This window comes from Nuphar pumila, chromosome 12 (genome assembly GCF_984573655.1).
Source record: "Nuphar pumila chromosome 12, dmNupPumi1.hap1.1, whole genome shotgun sequence".
NCBI classification, from domain to species: domain Eukaryota; kingdom Viridiplantae; phylum Streptophyta; class Magnoliopsida; order Nymphaeales; family Nymphaeaceae; genus Nuphar; species Nuphar pumila.
This window is the reverse complement of record NC_143260.1, coordinates 36,502,439-36,516,947: the sequence shown is the minus strand read 5'-3', so window position 1 is coordinate 36,516,947 and position 14,509 is coordinate 36,502,439. Positions and strand designations below refer to the sequence as shown.

General features: G+C 39.2%; 1 protein-coding gene across 1 annotated transcript; it reads right to left on the bottom strand.

Moving 5' to 3' along the window:
* Positions 1–5,110: 5,110 nt before the first annotated feature.
* LOC149820700 (putative protein disulfide-isomerase A6) lies at positions 5,111–14,142 on the bottom strand. Its single transcript, XM_089982616.1, has 11 exons — positions 13,939–14,142; positions 12,915–12,999; positions 11,761–11,858; positions 11,563–11,618; positions 9,772–9,889; positions 9,623–9,650; positions 9,207–9,298; positions 6,621–6,777; positions 6,398–6,522; positions 5,770–5,869; positions 5,111–5,539 (listed from the first exon to the last, which is right to left on the bottom strand). Exons 1-11 carry the CDS (start codon positions 14,091–14,093, stop codon positions 5,468–5,470), a joined length of 1,086 nt encoding a protein of 361 aa, XP_089838742.1. The 5' UTR covers positions 14,094–14,142; the 3' UTR covers positions 5,111–5,467.
* Between the last annotated feature and the right edge of the window lie 367 nt (positions 14,143–14,509).

Sequence of the window (14,509 nt, the reverse complement as noted above, 5' to 3'; positions counted from 1 at the left end):
CAGCCTGAGAGGTGTCTCAGACAGTTTTTACAGCGGCAAATTCGTCTCAACACTCGTTTTCCGACAGGTAACATGCCAGAATTCAATCTGCAGTCGGATCAGTGGTCTGGAGCATACCACGCAGCCAAATACACTTGGGACTCTTTCATTTCTCTGTCTATATTTCCAGGACCCAATGTATCTACTGAATATCGGGAGTGGTGGCAAACTGTCTGCCCACCCTCTCTTTGCCTTTGAATTTATCATCAATAAAGTTTACTTTTGTTATACTGAAAAACTTTTTGGGCTAAATTTTATCCTTTTATTTTATAGCATAAATGGTCACGATTCTTGTGACGACCTCATCCCTGGTAATGTGACGTTCCTCCTATCCTTATTCAATATCTTTATCATGGTTGACGATCTCGCCTAGGTAACAAGGCACATTTTTCCGTTATCATGAAAATGGTAACACAATTATCATAAGTCTTGTGATGACCCGATCCCGGGTAATGGGATAACCTTTAAAATTATCTACCAAACCATCCATTCTTGCTTTTTTCGAAAAAAATTCAAAAGAGCTTCTTCCGAGCTCTAACCATTCCCTTATTCTGTAGGAAAACTTTGGCATCTCAAAATGGTTCAGACAAGAGCTGGCAAGCAAACCGTTCAACAGCACAGTGACAGCGAGATAGAGGAAATGAACTCTCCCAGATTATCCAGGGGACATGGCCCAGAAGAAGAAGATGATGTTGATCCTGCCATGTACAAGATATTTCAGAAAATGATGTCAAAGATGATGACTGAGCAGGTTAGAGCTGGTCCAAAGAAAGGATCATCTAAAAACAAAATCAAGAGAAAACCCATAAAAAAGCATATCAAGATCAGTAAACAGAAAGTCCAGCATGACAGTACCTCTGAGGATACAAAATCGGCAGAAGAAGATTCTGAAGAAGAAGTGCAGTTGATGTTTATCCCAGAGCATCTGCGATAGTCTAAAAGGGTGGCTGAAAAGCCTGTATCGGTGAACAAACCTAAGTACGGGGCCCCCACAGAAGATCCGATCCAAGCACTGACCAAGATAGTCAAGGACTTACAAATCCGAGACAAAAGAAAGAAAGTATATACCAGGCAGGACTTCTACCTTGGATTGGATAGGAATAATAGTCTATAAAACCTCCTTAAAAAATTTATTAAGTTTGATGGATCCGGTGATCCCAAGGCCCATCTTGCAATATTTTTCGCGGAATGTGCCAGATTCAGTGAAGATAACCGTGCTCTTTTCTTGTGCTTCTCTCGCAGTTTGGAAGGTATAGCAGTTAAGTAGTATGCAGAGCATATCAACCCCATCGAGTTGCGAGATTTTGACAAGGTTGTTAATCTATTCATTGAGCGATTTTTGTTCAACATGGAAGCTCTGCCCACACTCAATCAATTGTACAACCTTAAGCAAGAAAGCAATGAAAAGGCCGGAGATTTCATCCGCAAATGAAAAAGTATTTACAACAAAATGAGGAACCCCATCTCTAAGGAACATGCCCTCAAAATTATCCTCAACAACTTCTCACAGCCTTTGAGAAGTCTCATTTCCACGTACCCATCAAAATCATTCATTGAGCTGACAGAACGAGCAAAATGACTCAAAATGGGAATAAAGAATGGAGTATATGAGGGCATTACTCTGGTCAAGAATGCCTAGGATCAAAAGAAAAAAGCTCATTTTACTTGCTCGGCTGATACCTCAGGCAACAGTCATGGCAGTGGCAACAAAAACGATAACAATAGTGGCACAAAGTCTGATCAGAATAAAGGAAGGAAAGGAAAGTTCTTCAAGAACAATGACAAGCCTCTTTCGAACGGTTCCCAACAAAAAGGGAATCTTCAGGAAAAACTCAAGCACATCAATTGGAGTAGGGATCGTGAATTTACTCCTTTGGATCAGCCTTTGGAGAAAGTCTTGTCCTCCAGTGATCATGGGAAGGTTCAAAGAACAATTTTGCAAATTCCACAGGACAACGGGGCATGATACAGAGTATTGCTTCGTCCTCAAGCATTTGATACAAGACTGTATTGATAAGAATATCCTCATAGAAGATGAAGAGGAAGGAAAGATGGAAATCTTGTCAGCTCCATTCCCGAATCATTCTGCTGCAACCATTTCAGAATGCTCCTTTTTACCACAAAACCATATATGCCCATGCTAAAATGAGGACATCAGTCTCCAGCAGCAGGTCATAGTTCTGCATCGAGACCAGCCTACCCCCCAAAAAATGAACATTATCTCCATCCTGAGTCAAATGAACTCGTCAGCTGAGAACAAAAGGGTCTCTGGTTTCCCCAAGAAGTTTATTAAAAAACAAATCCCCACAGAAGAAGCATAAACCTCTAAAGCAGCTAAAGAGCGAGCCAATCTGTTGCAGAAGTCAGTCACAACACTCACCAATGTTTAAATCCTGGAACTGACTCATGATTCCCCAAAGCATCAAGAGATGCTAGATGGTCTGTTGAGAAAGATCAAGGTGAAGTCAGGCACCACTCTAGAAGATATGGCACAGATTGTGAATCAGGCAATGACCAATGCACCTATCACCTTTTCTGATGAGGATTTGCCAAAACCTCATTCTTTTCATAACAATGCATTATACATTGTGGTGAGGACCAGGGGCATGAATGTCCCACATGTGCTCGTTGATGGAAGCAACAACCTCAACATCTGCTCAGAGATGACAGCCAAAACCTTGGGATTGAAAGAGGAAGAATATGTTCCTGATTCGATCACGATCTACGACTTCGATAACCACGGGCAGACTACAAAGGGAAAAATCTTTCTAGAAATTTTCATCAACTACTCAGTTCATACGGTCCTATTCCATGTTGTGAATGTGCCGCCAACCTACAATCTTCTGCTGAGACGAACATGGATCCACAATGCCAATATTGTTCTGTCGACCCTCCACCAATGCATAAAATGGTCTAAGGGAGGGATGATCACCACCATTCTGGGAGAAGATCCCGAAGAGAGGCTGCCACAGCCTATGATCCCCCGTCCGACATTTACAACGGACATCCCCAGCATCCGAGAAAGTGATGAAATCAACCTCAGCGAAAGTTTAAAGATGTTGAAGTTGAAGGATGTTCAGGCAGAAGAAAACGTTGCAACAATAGCCTGATGGCAAGGATCCTGCTTCTTCAAGCTGGGAGGACGTATCAACTACACTTCTTTCAAGGATCATCCCTTATTCCCTCAGTTTTCCAAGGCCAAAAGGGGATTTCATCTGCTGATAAAGCATGGGTACCAGTCATTCCGAGGCATGGGAAAAAATGAAGACGGTATAGTAGAGCCGATCATTCCTGCTCGACATTCAGCCAGTTCAGGGTTGGGGTTCGCCGGCCAAGCCTCCAGCGAGGGAACCGTATTTGTGAGAGGAACCAAATGAGGAGGATAATGCCTTAGTTTTCCTGCTTTATGTTCTTGTTTTTCCAGTCAGTCTTGTAGGGACAACACAGTCCCAACCTCTTGTGTCCTTTGTCAAGTCTTATAAATATTTGGTCTATGTTCTCAACTTTGTTTCAATGAAAGCTTGATCTTCTCTTCACATTTGAGTGTCTATTATTCTTGCTTATATTTTGTTTGTGTCATTGCTTTTTGCTTTTATACAAAAGTTTGTTTTGGGCTTGTACTTTTCCTTAAAAAACCTTTTTGACATTTTCAGGACCGTCAAAACATGGCTCCTGAATCGATAAAAAGGTTTATTATCAATCCTAAATTCTCCCAAAATAATTCAAAGCTGGCAAGGATTCATAAGATAAAGGCAAGAACAGGGGTCAACAAGGCAATAGAACAAGCCGAAGAGCTAGCAAAGTTTGATTCAACTATTCAAGAATCGTCAGAATTTGCTCATATCCAAAAGCAGGATGAACCATCATCTTTGGTTCAAGATCCAACTGAAGATATCAACATTGGATCAGAAGATGATCCGAAAATCCTTAAAATCGGTTTGGGCCTAAATGTAGATGAAAAAGCAGGACTCATCCAGTTTCTTAAGCAGCATCAAGAAGTATTTGCCTAGACTTATGAAGATATGCCAGGATTGGATCCCAAGCTAGTTGAGCATCGACTTAAGCTGAAACTAGATTCCAGATCAATCAAGCAGAAATTGAGGAAGTTAGACCCTCGAGTTGAGCAACAAGTTACGAAAGGGCTTGAAAATTTATTAAAAGCAAGCTTCATCTGAGTCATTGACTATCCAGATTGGTTGGCAAATATCGTGACAGTTCCTAAAAAGAATGACAAGGTTCAGATTTGCATTGATTTTAGATATCTCAATAAGACTACCCCGAAGAATGATTATCCGCTTCCCAATATTGATCTTCTGATCGATAGCACGGCGGGTCATGCCACGTTTTTCTTTATGGATGGATATTCAGGCTACAATCAAATCAAGTTGGCCACTCATGATCAGTCAAAAACTTTTTTTATTAGTGAGACCTTTGCAAAAGAGTTTTTTTCTCTTCTTTCTTTTCTTTTCTCTCTTCTTTTTTTTCTTTTCTCTCTTCTTTTCTATTTAAGGAAAAGACAAGAAGAAATTTTTTTTTTGCAATGATCACAAGACTTGATGAAGGGCAATCAAGTGATTAATGCACAATTTTTGTGCCATGTGATGGAACTCCATTCTAGTAGGGAGCCAAGTCAAGTTCGAGCTCATAATGATTTAACTTGTTTACAGGAAAAAAAACATTGTTTTTAACTTCAATCATTGTTTCATAGCTAAAAGTAATAAGATTTTACCACTTAACCTATTTTTCGCAATCCAAATACTTCAATCATATGTATTACATGATGTAGCCAGCCGAGTAACTGTTCATGTTCAGCTTGCCAAGTCTATTTATGAGTTTGAATGAGCTCTTTACGAACTGAACACGTGCCAAAGCTACAACTTGGATTACATTGTGACGTGAAAACCTCCTTTACACACACTTGAGCACATATTCGAGATTGTATTTTTCTATTTTCGGCTTTGCAAAAACAAACATTACTTCAATTATACCTCTTGACTAGTGATCCAATCTTAAGAGGAACCATAATTGGCTGTCCCAATTACACTGCCAAATAATGCTAGAAAGACTTAGGTGGGAGTACGGATAAACTTTCAATGCAAATAAACCATGGTCTATAGGACAGAGAAACTATAAAATTAGACCGTGTATTTGTATCTTTTCAATGCGAACAACCATTAGTTGAGGAACCTAAGGTCTGCAGGCTCCAAATTACAGCAAATTCCCAGAATTTAAAGCAGAACTAAAGATGTAGATCTCCAAGTAATCTCACTAAATTAAAAATATAGAGGCAAGTGCCGCGTTAGTAGCTCCTACACGATAAGGCCTTGCTCACCAACCCAAAATGCCATCCCCAAGCTTGAGATTATTGAGTGCCATCCCCAAAAAAATGCCAAATAGCATTGGTGTTTCCTGATGCATTCCATTAAACTCAGGCTGAAGCAAATGAGGAAAGAATGTTCTTCTTCAGTGTGAACTCATCGGCCTTTGATGGATTTACAGACTGCAAACAACAGAAGAAACAATAAGGGTATCAGAATTCCATGAAGTTATATGTTGCATAACGGGTGTTTGGATACATCAACACATCAATATATCTGTCAGATTATCTAAATGAAGGGGTGCTATAATAATAATTATTATAATAGTTGACATCTTGTTTGTTAAGAGTCTTTGTAAGAGGTCAGCTTCTTCTTATAGTTTCTGCTCTTGAATAAAGTGGAAGAAACATACCTTCTCCAACATGCGCTGCAGCCTCACAATCTCTTTCTTTGGGTAGTCAACACCTTTCTCTATGTAGGCTTTTGCCGCCTTAGCATAGATCTTACCAAACCTGAAAGCAATAGCAATTACAGAGCAAACTCTCATTTCATAAACATAATTGCATAATAGGTTGGCAAAAAGGATTAGTGCCACTGGAAATAAGGGAGCCTACAGCGTTGAGAGCTATGTTGTCATAGTCACAGATATGGGTGATAATTTGAATCAATTGCAATTTCATAAACTCAGAAGCATCGCATTGTCTCCTTGCAATATATAAATTTTAATGCAATTTATTTCCAACACCATTTCCCTATGATTTTTCATTTCTTTTCATTTATTTACCAAGTTTTTTCCAACATTTTCCAAAAATATTTTCACGAATGCCTGCCTAGAAAATCCATAAAACAAGATATGTGACCATGAAGCGGATACTAACAAGTTATGGAATCATGGTTATTTCCCATCCTAAGTGCGAGAAGCCCCCCAAAGGTGATAAAGCACATTCAACAAGGCCAGGACGAGGAGGACAATCCTTCACCATTTTGACACGACAACCACCATAAATGCAAAAAAATTCTCCAAGAAGATAGATTAATACCTAGAAGCAGATCCTTCGAGCTTTTCAACCGCTTCTTCAATCCGACCCAGGACTGCCTTCCGTTCATCATCAGCAGCAGCCAGAAGCTCCTTCACTAAAGCACTCAAACTTGAGACTATACCGGCCTATGTCAAACAGGACTTAGCATTAAGTAATCACTAAGAGGAAACTGCAGCTAAAGTAACAAAACACAAGCTAATCTGTGTGCCTTTTAAAGACTAACTTGGGAAGTGAGCTGTCCCTTTGAATCACGACTAGTACCAGTCTTTTCGTTGATAAATTTGACAAAGTCATCAAGATCTCGACCACCATCATAATCTTCACCAGCTTTATTACCCTTGGGGAAGAACTTCAGTGTTGGGTATCCGCTAACTCCATACCTGATTGTACAAGCAAAAAATTTTGTTGTTTGTTAATTTCAACATATTATTGAAGCATGATCAACTTCACCTGCATGTCACAAAGGACCCAAGCATAAACAAGATCAGGGAACAGCATTTATCAAAAATTCATCATCCAAAAGCTTCAAAGTTATAGCTGCCATACAACTTTCTTTTGACAACCTTATCTGCCATGCAATTACATGGAATACATAGACAAACTTGCATACTGGTCAAGGTAAAAAAGGGAAGCCCTTTCATGGCATAGACTCCAAACTCTGGAGCAATGACCAATGTCGCAAACAAAACCACAAAATCACAGAGGCTCTAGAAAACCATGTGACCCTTGTGCTATTTTAGAAGATTCTGCGCAGGCATGTTGAGGCTGACGTACATCTAAAAAAATATGCACTTTTCTTTTCCTATCAATAGTCTAAGCTTGCAAGCAAAAATGGAACAGAATCAAAGTGATCAAGACATTAGTCACTGATCTTAAGAATATGATATAGTATCTATAGAAGACAAAAATAAAAATAAAAAGAGTACACATGCATTAAATCAAGTCCACTATAAGTGATAATAGAAACGCCATATACTCATTTGGAAAGGAAAAGATTCCATCAGAAAGACTATGTGAAGACTCTCAAGGAAGAGAGCTCATTTTTCACTCTATAGTCTATCCTATTCAAACAATGATTCTGACCTTGTCTTTTCAAGACTGACCTCTCCATTCCTAGTCCAGGCCCCAATATTCATTGAAGTGTCTTTAAAGAAGAAAAGCAACACTACTGATATTGAGTCACCAGATGTTTGGGCACTTGCCCATCAGCATGTCTAGAGATAGGCAAAAGAACATGGTCTACCAACCATGGATGCCCATTTTCATTTCACTTACATCCCAGGATGATTACAAAGCTCTAACTTTTAGAAGATGAGAGAGATGCTCAGTTCAAAAAGAACATAGTCGATTAAAAGAGGGATGACCGGTTACACTGAATTAACTCATTTACTTCCACATAACGGATAATTGAGAAGCCCTAACTTTTATATGAGAGAAAACTTCTCTTCCAATATCCTGTGCAAGAGCTCTTCCATTGTGCCAAGATATGTCACCTGGGTATGGGTGCAGGTAGGAGGGTACGAGGACACGGCTATATATATATATATATATATATATATATATATATATATATATATATATATATATAGAATATAAAGTTATAAATTATAAATTGAATACAAACTTGTATGTACGGAGTAAAAAATGGCGTGTTCAGGTGTCGACGAGTGTCGACATGAGAACACGTGTGTCAACAAGGGTACGGAGGGCAAAATGGAGTGTCCGTGTGACATAGGTGACAAGAAACAGTTAATGTCCAAGTCTTTAACCCCAAGTCCAAAAGCAGCCATTTGACTTAAATAAACTCCCAATCCTGTATGTATTCCCTAAATATATTTTCTCTCGAGTCTATCCACCCCCAGCATACGAGGTATCCCTGAAACTCCAACAATTTCTTGAATCCAAGTTGGTGAAGCACAATCAACAAGACTCCATCATCCTCAGGATCAAAATTATCGTTGAATAGGACGGATATCAGAAACTTTGATAATGAACTCATGTTTCAGACCAAGCATCAAGAGAAACAATTAACGCAAAAAGTGCTCTTCATTTCCTATGAAAGCAGATCTTGTTCTCAATTATTGGACTAAATGAAATGGCTGAACTAGATATTGTCTACTAGTGCACATCAACCCATGAAGTTTTGTAGCACATTTCATGCTAGAGCCTCTTCAAATGATATTGCAATATTGTCAAACCCATTCAAAATCATTGCCAAGCAGAGATCTCGAAGGCCCATAAACGATAATGATGAGAAGATAGATAAGACCATCTAGTTCACATATGTCAGAGGATGCGTAGAACTTGGCTGAACTGAGCTGCTGCTCAGCGACGACTCCATAGCCAACATAGGTCTTGGTCAACAGATCTGTGTGAAATGTGCTTGAAGCAGTGTCAATCTGTGAACCTTGTTCAGGGATTGCCAGATAGGGAACCTTTCGTACTTGCGAGCGAGACCCTTGTGTGATGCACATTGGACTAGTTAGGGACCAGTTCTGACATGCAAAGTCTCAGGGCCTGGAAGGAAATGCAAACCCCCTACGCAATTATGCATCTGAAGGGCCAGACTGGCCATGCCAACTAGGATCAGGCAAAAAGATGACCACACCCAGCCGGTTCAGAGCTGCCTACCTGCAACCCATTGTACTACTGGTTGAATGACAACCCTTGATTACAAATGACCAATCTGTAAAAATTTAAAGAAAACAAGAAGCTCTTTTGATTTTTTTTTTCCTCAGGAGTTTTGACAATAACATTATCATTGACATCAAATACAAAGGTTATGAGAAAATCAAACATAAGTACTCACTTTTCAGCCAAATCCTTGTACTTATCCGCATCAATATTTGCAATTACTACATCTTCCTCCAGCTTAAAAGCTGCAGCAACCTTCTCATAAGTCTACATCATATCACCAATAAATGAGATACAGGTCAGCAAAGCTACAGAAGAATGCAACATGAGCCGTTATATTCTTTTTTTTCGGATAATCCAAGGGAAAAACCACCCCATCACCGATCGCACATTGACTGGCCTCCAGTTGGTAAAACCCTTGAGGTGCCCCCTGCCGACCAAGGAGTACAACCCAGCTTTAAACTTGCAGCAAGGGATGTCACCGGGGAGTACACCCAACTTCAGCCTTGAGGCATGAGCCGTTATATTCTTCTTCACAATTTTTTTATCAAATCAACCATAAAAGCATTAAAAGACGCAGCATGCACTTACAGGAAAAAGACTCTTGCAATGGCCGCACCTGCAAGCAGAAAAAAATGAAATGAATAAGTTACAATCCAAAGGATAATATTTGCAGGAAGAAAAATATTTGTAAAGTCATCAGTTGCAACATGCAAACAGAAGTGAAGCTGATAAATCACCATGGTGCATAGAACTCAACAAGAACATCCTTCTTCTCATCCTTGACAACTCTATCAAAAGTTTTTTCTGTCAACACTACTATACTGGAAGGAATCGAGACCAACTTCACATTTGTTCCTACAAACGTCCAAAAATGTCAAAAGATCTCAATAAGATTAAATCTCACTAAGAATAAATTCTCACAAAAGTCAACTGCCCAACAGGCCAACACGATCAAAATAACAAGATACCCCGAAAGCCAACGGAAGAGAAACAGCAAGGCTGACAAACAATAATTAATACTACAAATAAAATGTTATCATGAACAAAGCTTATTTGCATGCCGAAAAAGGCGATTTACAAGCCTTTGCCACAAGCTAGGAAGGCCTGCATTGGAATTGCTTTTGAGTTGGTAGGTTAGCTTGGCAACTATAAGCAAGAAGAGCACTTATAGCATCATTAGGATCCTTGTGTGCACCCAGACAGCATTTTCTCAATCAAATTCTTAGAACTCATCCTACATAAGGTAATTAGACACTACATGTGGGATATTGTTATCCACATTAAATAAAATACTGCCAGACAAAAATGTTTTATCATAATCTCTAAGACCAACTTTCTTAAGAAAGTCCTTCCAAGCATCCCAACAAACCACAAAAGCAGGCATAAGCATCATAGGAGTGGCATTGCAAAAATTGACAAGTAGAAAATGAATAGGGAATGGCACATGATTTACAAAAGCAAGAAGAATATTCTAACGTCTATTAAGACATTTATCTTCAGTGTGTCATACCATACACCAAATTTACTTGACTTCGAACTCCAGGTAAGAATAAAAATATGAACCGCAAGCTATGTCACACGGACTCGGCTCCAAGGTCGCCGCACCCGCGTCGACACGCACCGACACGGGTGCGGACACGGGTGCGGCTCGGACTCGGTCAACCCGACCCTGGGTGCGGTCAACGCACCCAGGGTCATTTTGGTCCATTTTTTGGAAAAAAAAAATTTTGAATTTTTTTTTTTAAATTTTCTGGGCTACAGCTGTAAGGAAAAAAACCCATCACAACTAAAAAACCTGTACACTTTCAAGTTTTAAGTACAGAATGGGCACAACTCAAGTTTTTGTGGTTTTTTCCTGTATGAAGAAAGTGAATTATTACAGTGTATGAAGAAAGTGCCCAAAAGTGAATTATTCCTGTATGAAGAAAGTGTACAGAATGCCTTCACAACTCATCACCTGTCCCCTAATGGGCACAACTTTGACCGAGTCTTATATATATATATATATATATATATATATATATATATATATATATATATATATATATATATATATATATATATATATATATATATTATTTTTTTTTAATATATATATAGCCGAGTCCCCGTGTCCAAAATTTTTGAAATTGCGCCGCACCCGTGTCGCACCCGCACCCGCACCCGCACCCGCACCCATGTGACATAGACCGCAAGTCACTTCTATAAACTAATAGACATATGCACAAAAGACTTGGATACATATTATGGAAAACCATGGCCACAAGCAGGTCAAATTTTGTCTAGTCAGGGGACATATAAGAACAACCCAACACAAAATAAGCTTGGGAATTGTTGACCCTGAAAGAGGGTGGGGGAATAAGGAACATGTTAAAACGTGTGGCCTTTCCAGGAAATTTGCCAAAACCATTTTGCCATATAACCCTGACAAGAACATTATGCAAAAACTAGATATCTCAAAGCAATTTCAAAAGAATAACAATTTAACAAGCACACCATGACAATTTACATCAAATGTCCAATATTACCTCCTTCTGTATTTACAAACTCAACAAGGGTTTCTGCAGTTCGTGCACCATCATAGCTGGACATGATAACAAACAATTATTTGACAACCCAACTATAAAAGCAAAGAAGAGAACAAAGGAAAAGAAACAAAAAGTAGAGAAAGAAGGATGTTTTCACTTTTCACTATCTATCCCAAAATGTCATGTGACAGAATTTACCTCTTTGGTTCCAAGGAACCCTGAGGAAACCACTTAATGGTAGGGTAACCAGTAACTCCATATTTGCTACAGAGATTTTTATGTTCATCACAGTCAACCTATTCAAGATATTAGATCAATTTGTTAAAACTTAAAAGATATGCATAAGTCCACACAAAAAATACATCAGATTATAATCAGAACTGATTTAGTATACGTTTCCACAGCTTTTGGTGCAAATACCAAATACCGACTCAAGCACTAGACTTAATTGAATATCCCTCAACTCGAAAAGCAAGGCTGCAGGATTAGCCCACTACTTAAAGCAATCAATGGCTCAAAAGATCCAATCAATGACCTTGCAGTTAGTCCAACTTAGTTTAACACACTTTCAGAGGTTTGGAAGAAAATTTTAGAAATTTTACATATTAATCACCACCCTACTCACTTAGAGCTATCAACTGGTGAAACTCAGGTTGAATCAGCATTTAAATGGTCAGATTTGCATTTGGATGAGGATCATATTCCACTAAGTGCACCCTTAGAGGAATCCAGTCCGACTATAAAGGGTCAAATGTACAAATCCAAATCCAATAAGAGATTGCAGCTGCAAACACCCAAAACAGAAAAACATATGGAATGGCTTTCCAACGTGCTCATGGTGGACTATGAACAATAATAGAATATGATGCAGGTGCACATATTCATAGTAGAAGATTTTATCAAAGGGTTTCTACTGTGCTCATTATTGATGACAGAACGAAAAAATAAAACAATTTATATTGTGCCAACGTGGTTGATATGGTCGAAGGGAAGAAAACTTAACTTCCGGGAGTTTATATTCTGGAATAGAGGACAACCATAATGGATATGCCAAAGGCTAGGTGCTTATCACATATTCACATGGCCTAAAATCCAAAATCTGTTGGCCACGGCATTTTCATCCACGACTTTTGACAAAACAGTTACAGGAGTTATTTTTTCTTATGATTCACAGCACCTTTTGTGAACCATACATTTTGTTTATCGGTTTGCACTGGCTGTGCTCTTTTGTTGTCTTTTCATGTTGAAACCGTGGGTGGCAAGGCCTTGTTGCATCGTTTTACAAAATTTGAGTGATGACAAATGAACCCAATAAATATTTGAAAAGAGAAAAAGTAAAAGAGAAACATTACCTTTCCAATTAAAACAGACTTTACTTTCTTAAAGCTTGAACCAACTTTCTCATATTCTGGAGCAAGCTTTTTACAATGTCCACACCTAAAAAGAAAGCAAACAATCAACTTCTATAGTAAAGCAGCCCTGAAACTGTGATTGAGGTGACAATGTGTTACTTAGCTATTAGTTTAAAAGTGACACAATATTTCACTAAAGATCTAAATCCAAAAAAGATCTGTGAGATATAAACAAAAGCTCCTTTTAAGTATGAAAAACTCATAAGCAATCAAGATCAAGTTAGATCACTGATCAATTAGCATAATACTCTTTTTGTAAACAAGTTGAACTAATGAAGAAATCCATTCCACGTACACTAGTATCCCTTTTGTGCGCTCTAAACTCGTTCTTGAACTTGCATAAAGAATGTTGGAAGTAAAAAGAGACCACAAAACCCTTAATTGTTGTACAGACATCATCAAGTATACCACTAGCAAAAAAACCCAAAGAATTATTTAGGTGATGAAGGATAATGCCGAAATCCTAGACGCCATGCGCCAACAAAATTGATTGAAATAATCAATTCACGACATTAATAAGATATCAGAAAAGCATTTCTTCCCCATCTACCAGCTCAATACCAACCAAAAAAGCTTATACGTAGTTCAATCAGGTAGACCGCTCTCAACCCACAACACACACTAGAATTCTTCATTTATTTGCTTTGGCTGACATCATAACCCCAAAAAAACTAGATCTCAACTCACTTTCCGATGAACAAGGCACGATACCAGCGTGAAACCGAGTACTGCAAACACCTTCCCATCTCAGATTTCACGCGAAAACCCCATTCCGAAAAAAATAACAATAACACAACGCGGATTACGTAATACACATCAGATCGATATCTAAAAACAGGATCAGAATCCTAGAAAAGAAGTGCAAAACCCTAAACTCGACGCGGATGGAAAATCGGGGAAAGCCAGAATCTCAGAACTCGAACGAAATCTCCAGAATCGAGAAGGAAGACGGGATCAATCGTACCATGGGGCGTAGAACTCGACGAGAGCACCCCTTTCTTTTCCGACCTCCCGCTCGAAATTCTCCTCGTTGAGGACGACGACGGCGTCGTCCGCCGCGGCGGCCGCTAGGAGGAGGGTCAAGACGCCCATTGAAAAGCAGATCTTCGGGATCGCCATCTCTCTCTCTCTCTCTCTCTCTCTCCGCGAGAAGACGACGTTCGGGAAAGCATCAGCAAGACTCTGAGAAGATCAATTTATAGGTGCCGGCCACGAGCAGATCGACGGTTCGTTTCTGTCAGGGTCCGAGTTACATCGACTCTGACCGAGTCGGATCCGTGTAAGGCTCCAGGGTCCTTTTACTAGGTCCACGGGATCCGAGTAAGCATTTTGACACGTGGAGCCGGTAAAGCTTGACTCGTGTTGGACTCGCAAGTTCGAATTTTGTTTTGGACACGAGGACAAGATTTTTTTAATTTAAATAAAAAACCATTTTTTTTATATTTTAATGTTAAAATGCAGTTTTTGTTGAAATAAAACTTCCCATGAGTGGTTCCCTGATTAGCCCCAAGGGGGTTGACGTAGTGGGGTAGGGC

Bases quoted from the DNA above. Each gene is read 5' to 3' on its own strand.
- LOC149820700 (XM_089982616.1), bottom strand. From the start codon at position 14,093: ATGGCGATCCCGAAGATCTGCTTTTCAATGGGCGTCTTGACCCTCCTC. The intron at 13,000-13,938 runs GTACGATTGATC...CTTTCTTTTTAG, and splicing joins GTCGAGTTCTACGCCCCATG to GTGTGGACATTGTAAAAAGC. The intron at 11,619-11,760 runs GTAAATTCTGTC...TATCATGTCCAG, and splicing joins GGTTCCTTGGAACCAAAGAG to CTATGATGGTGCACGAACTG.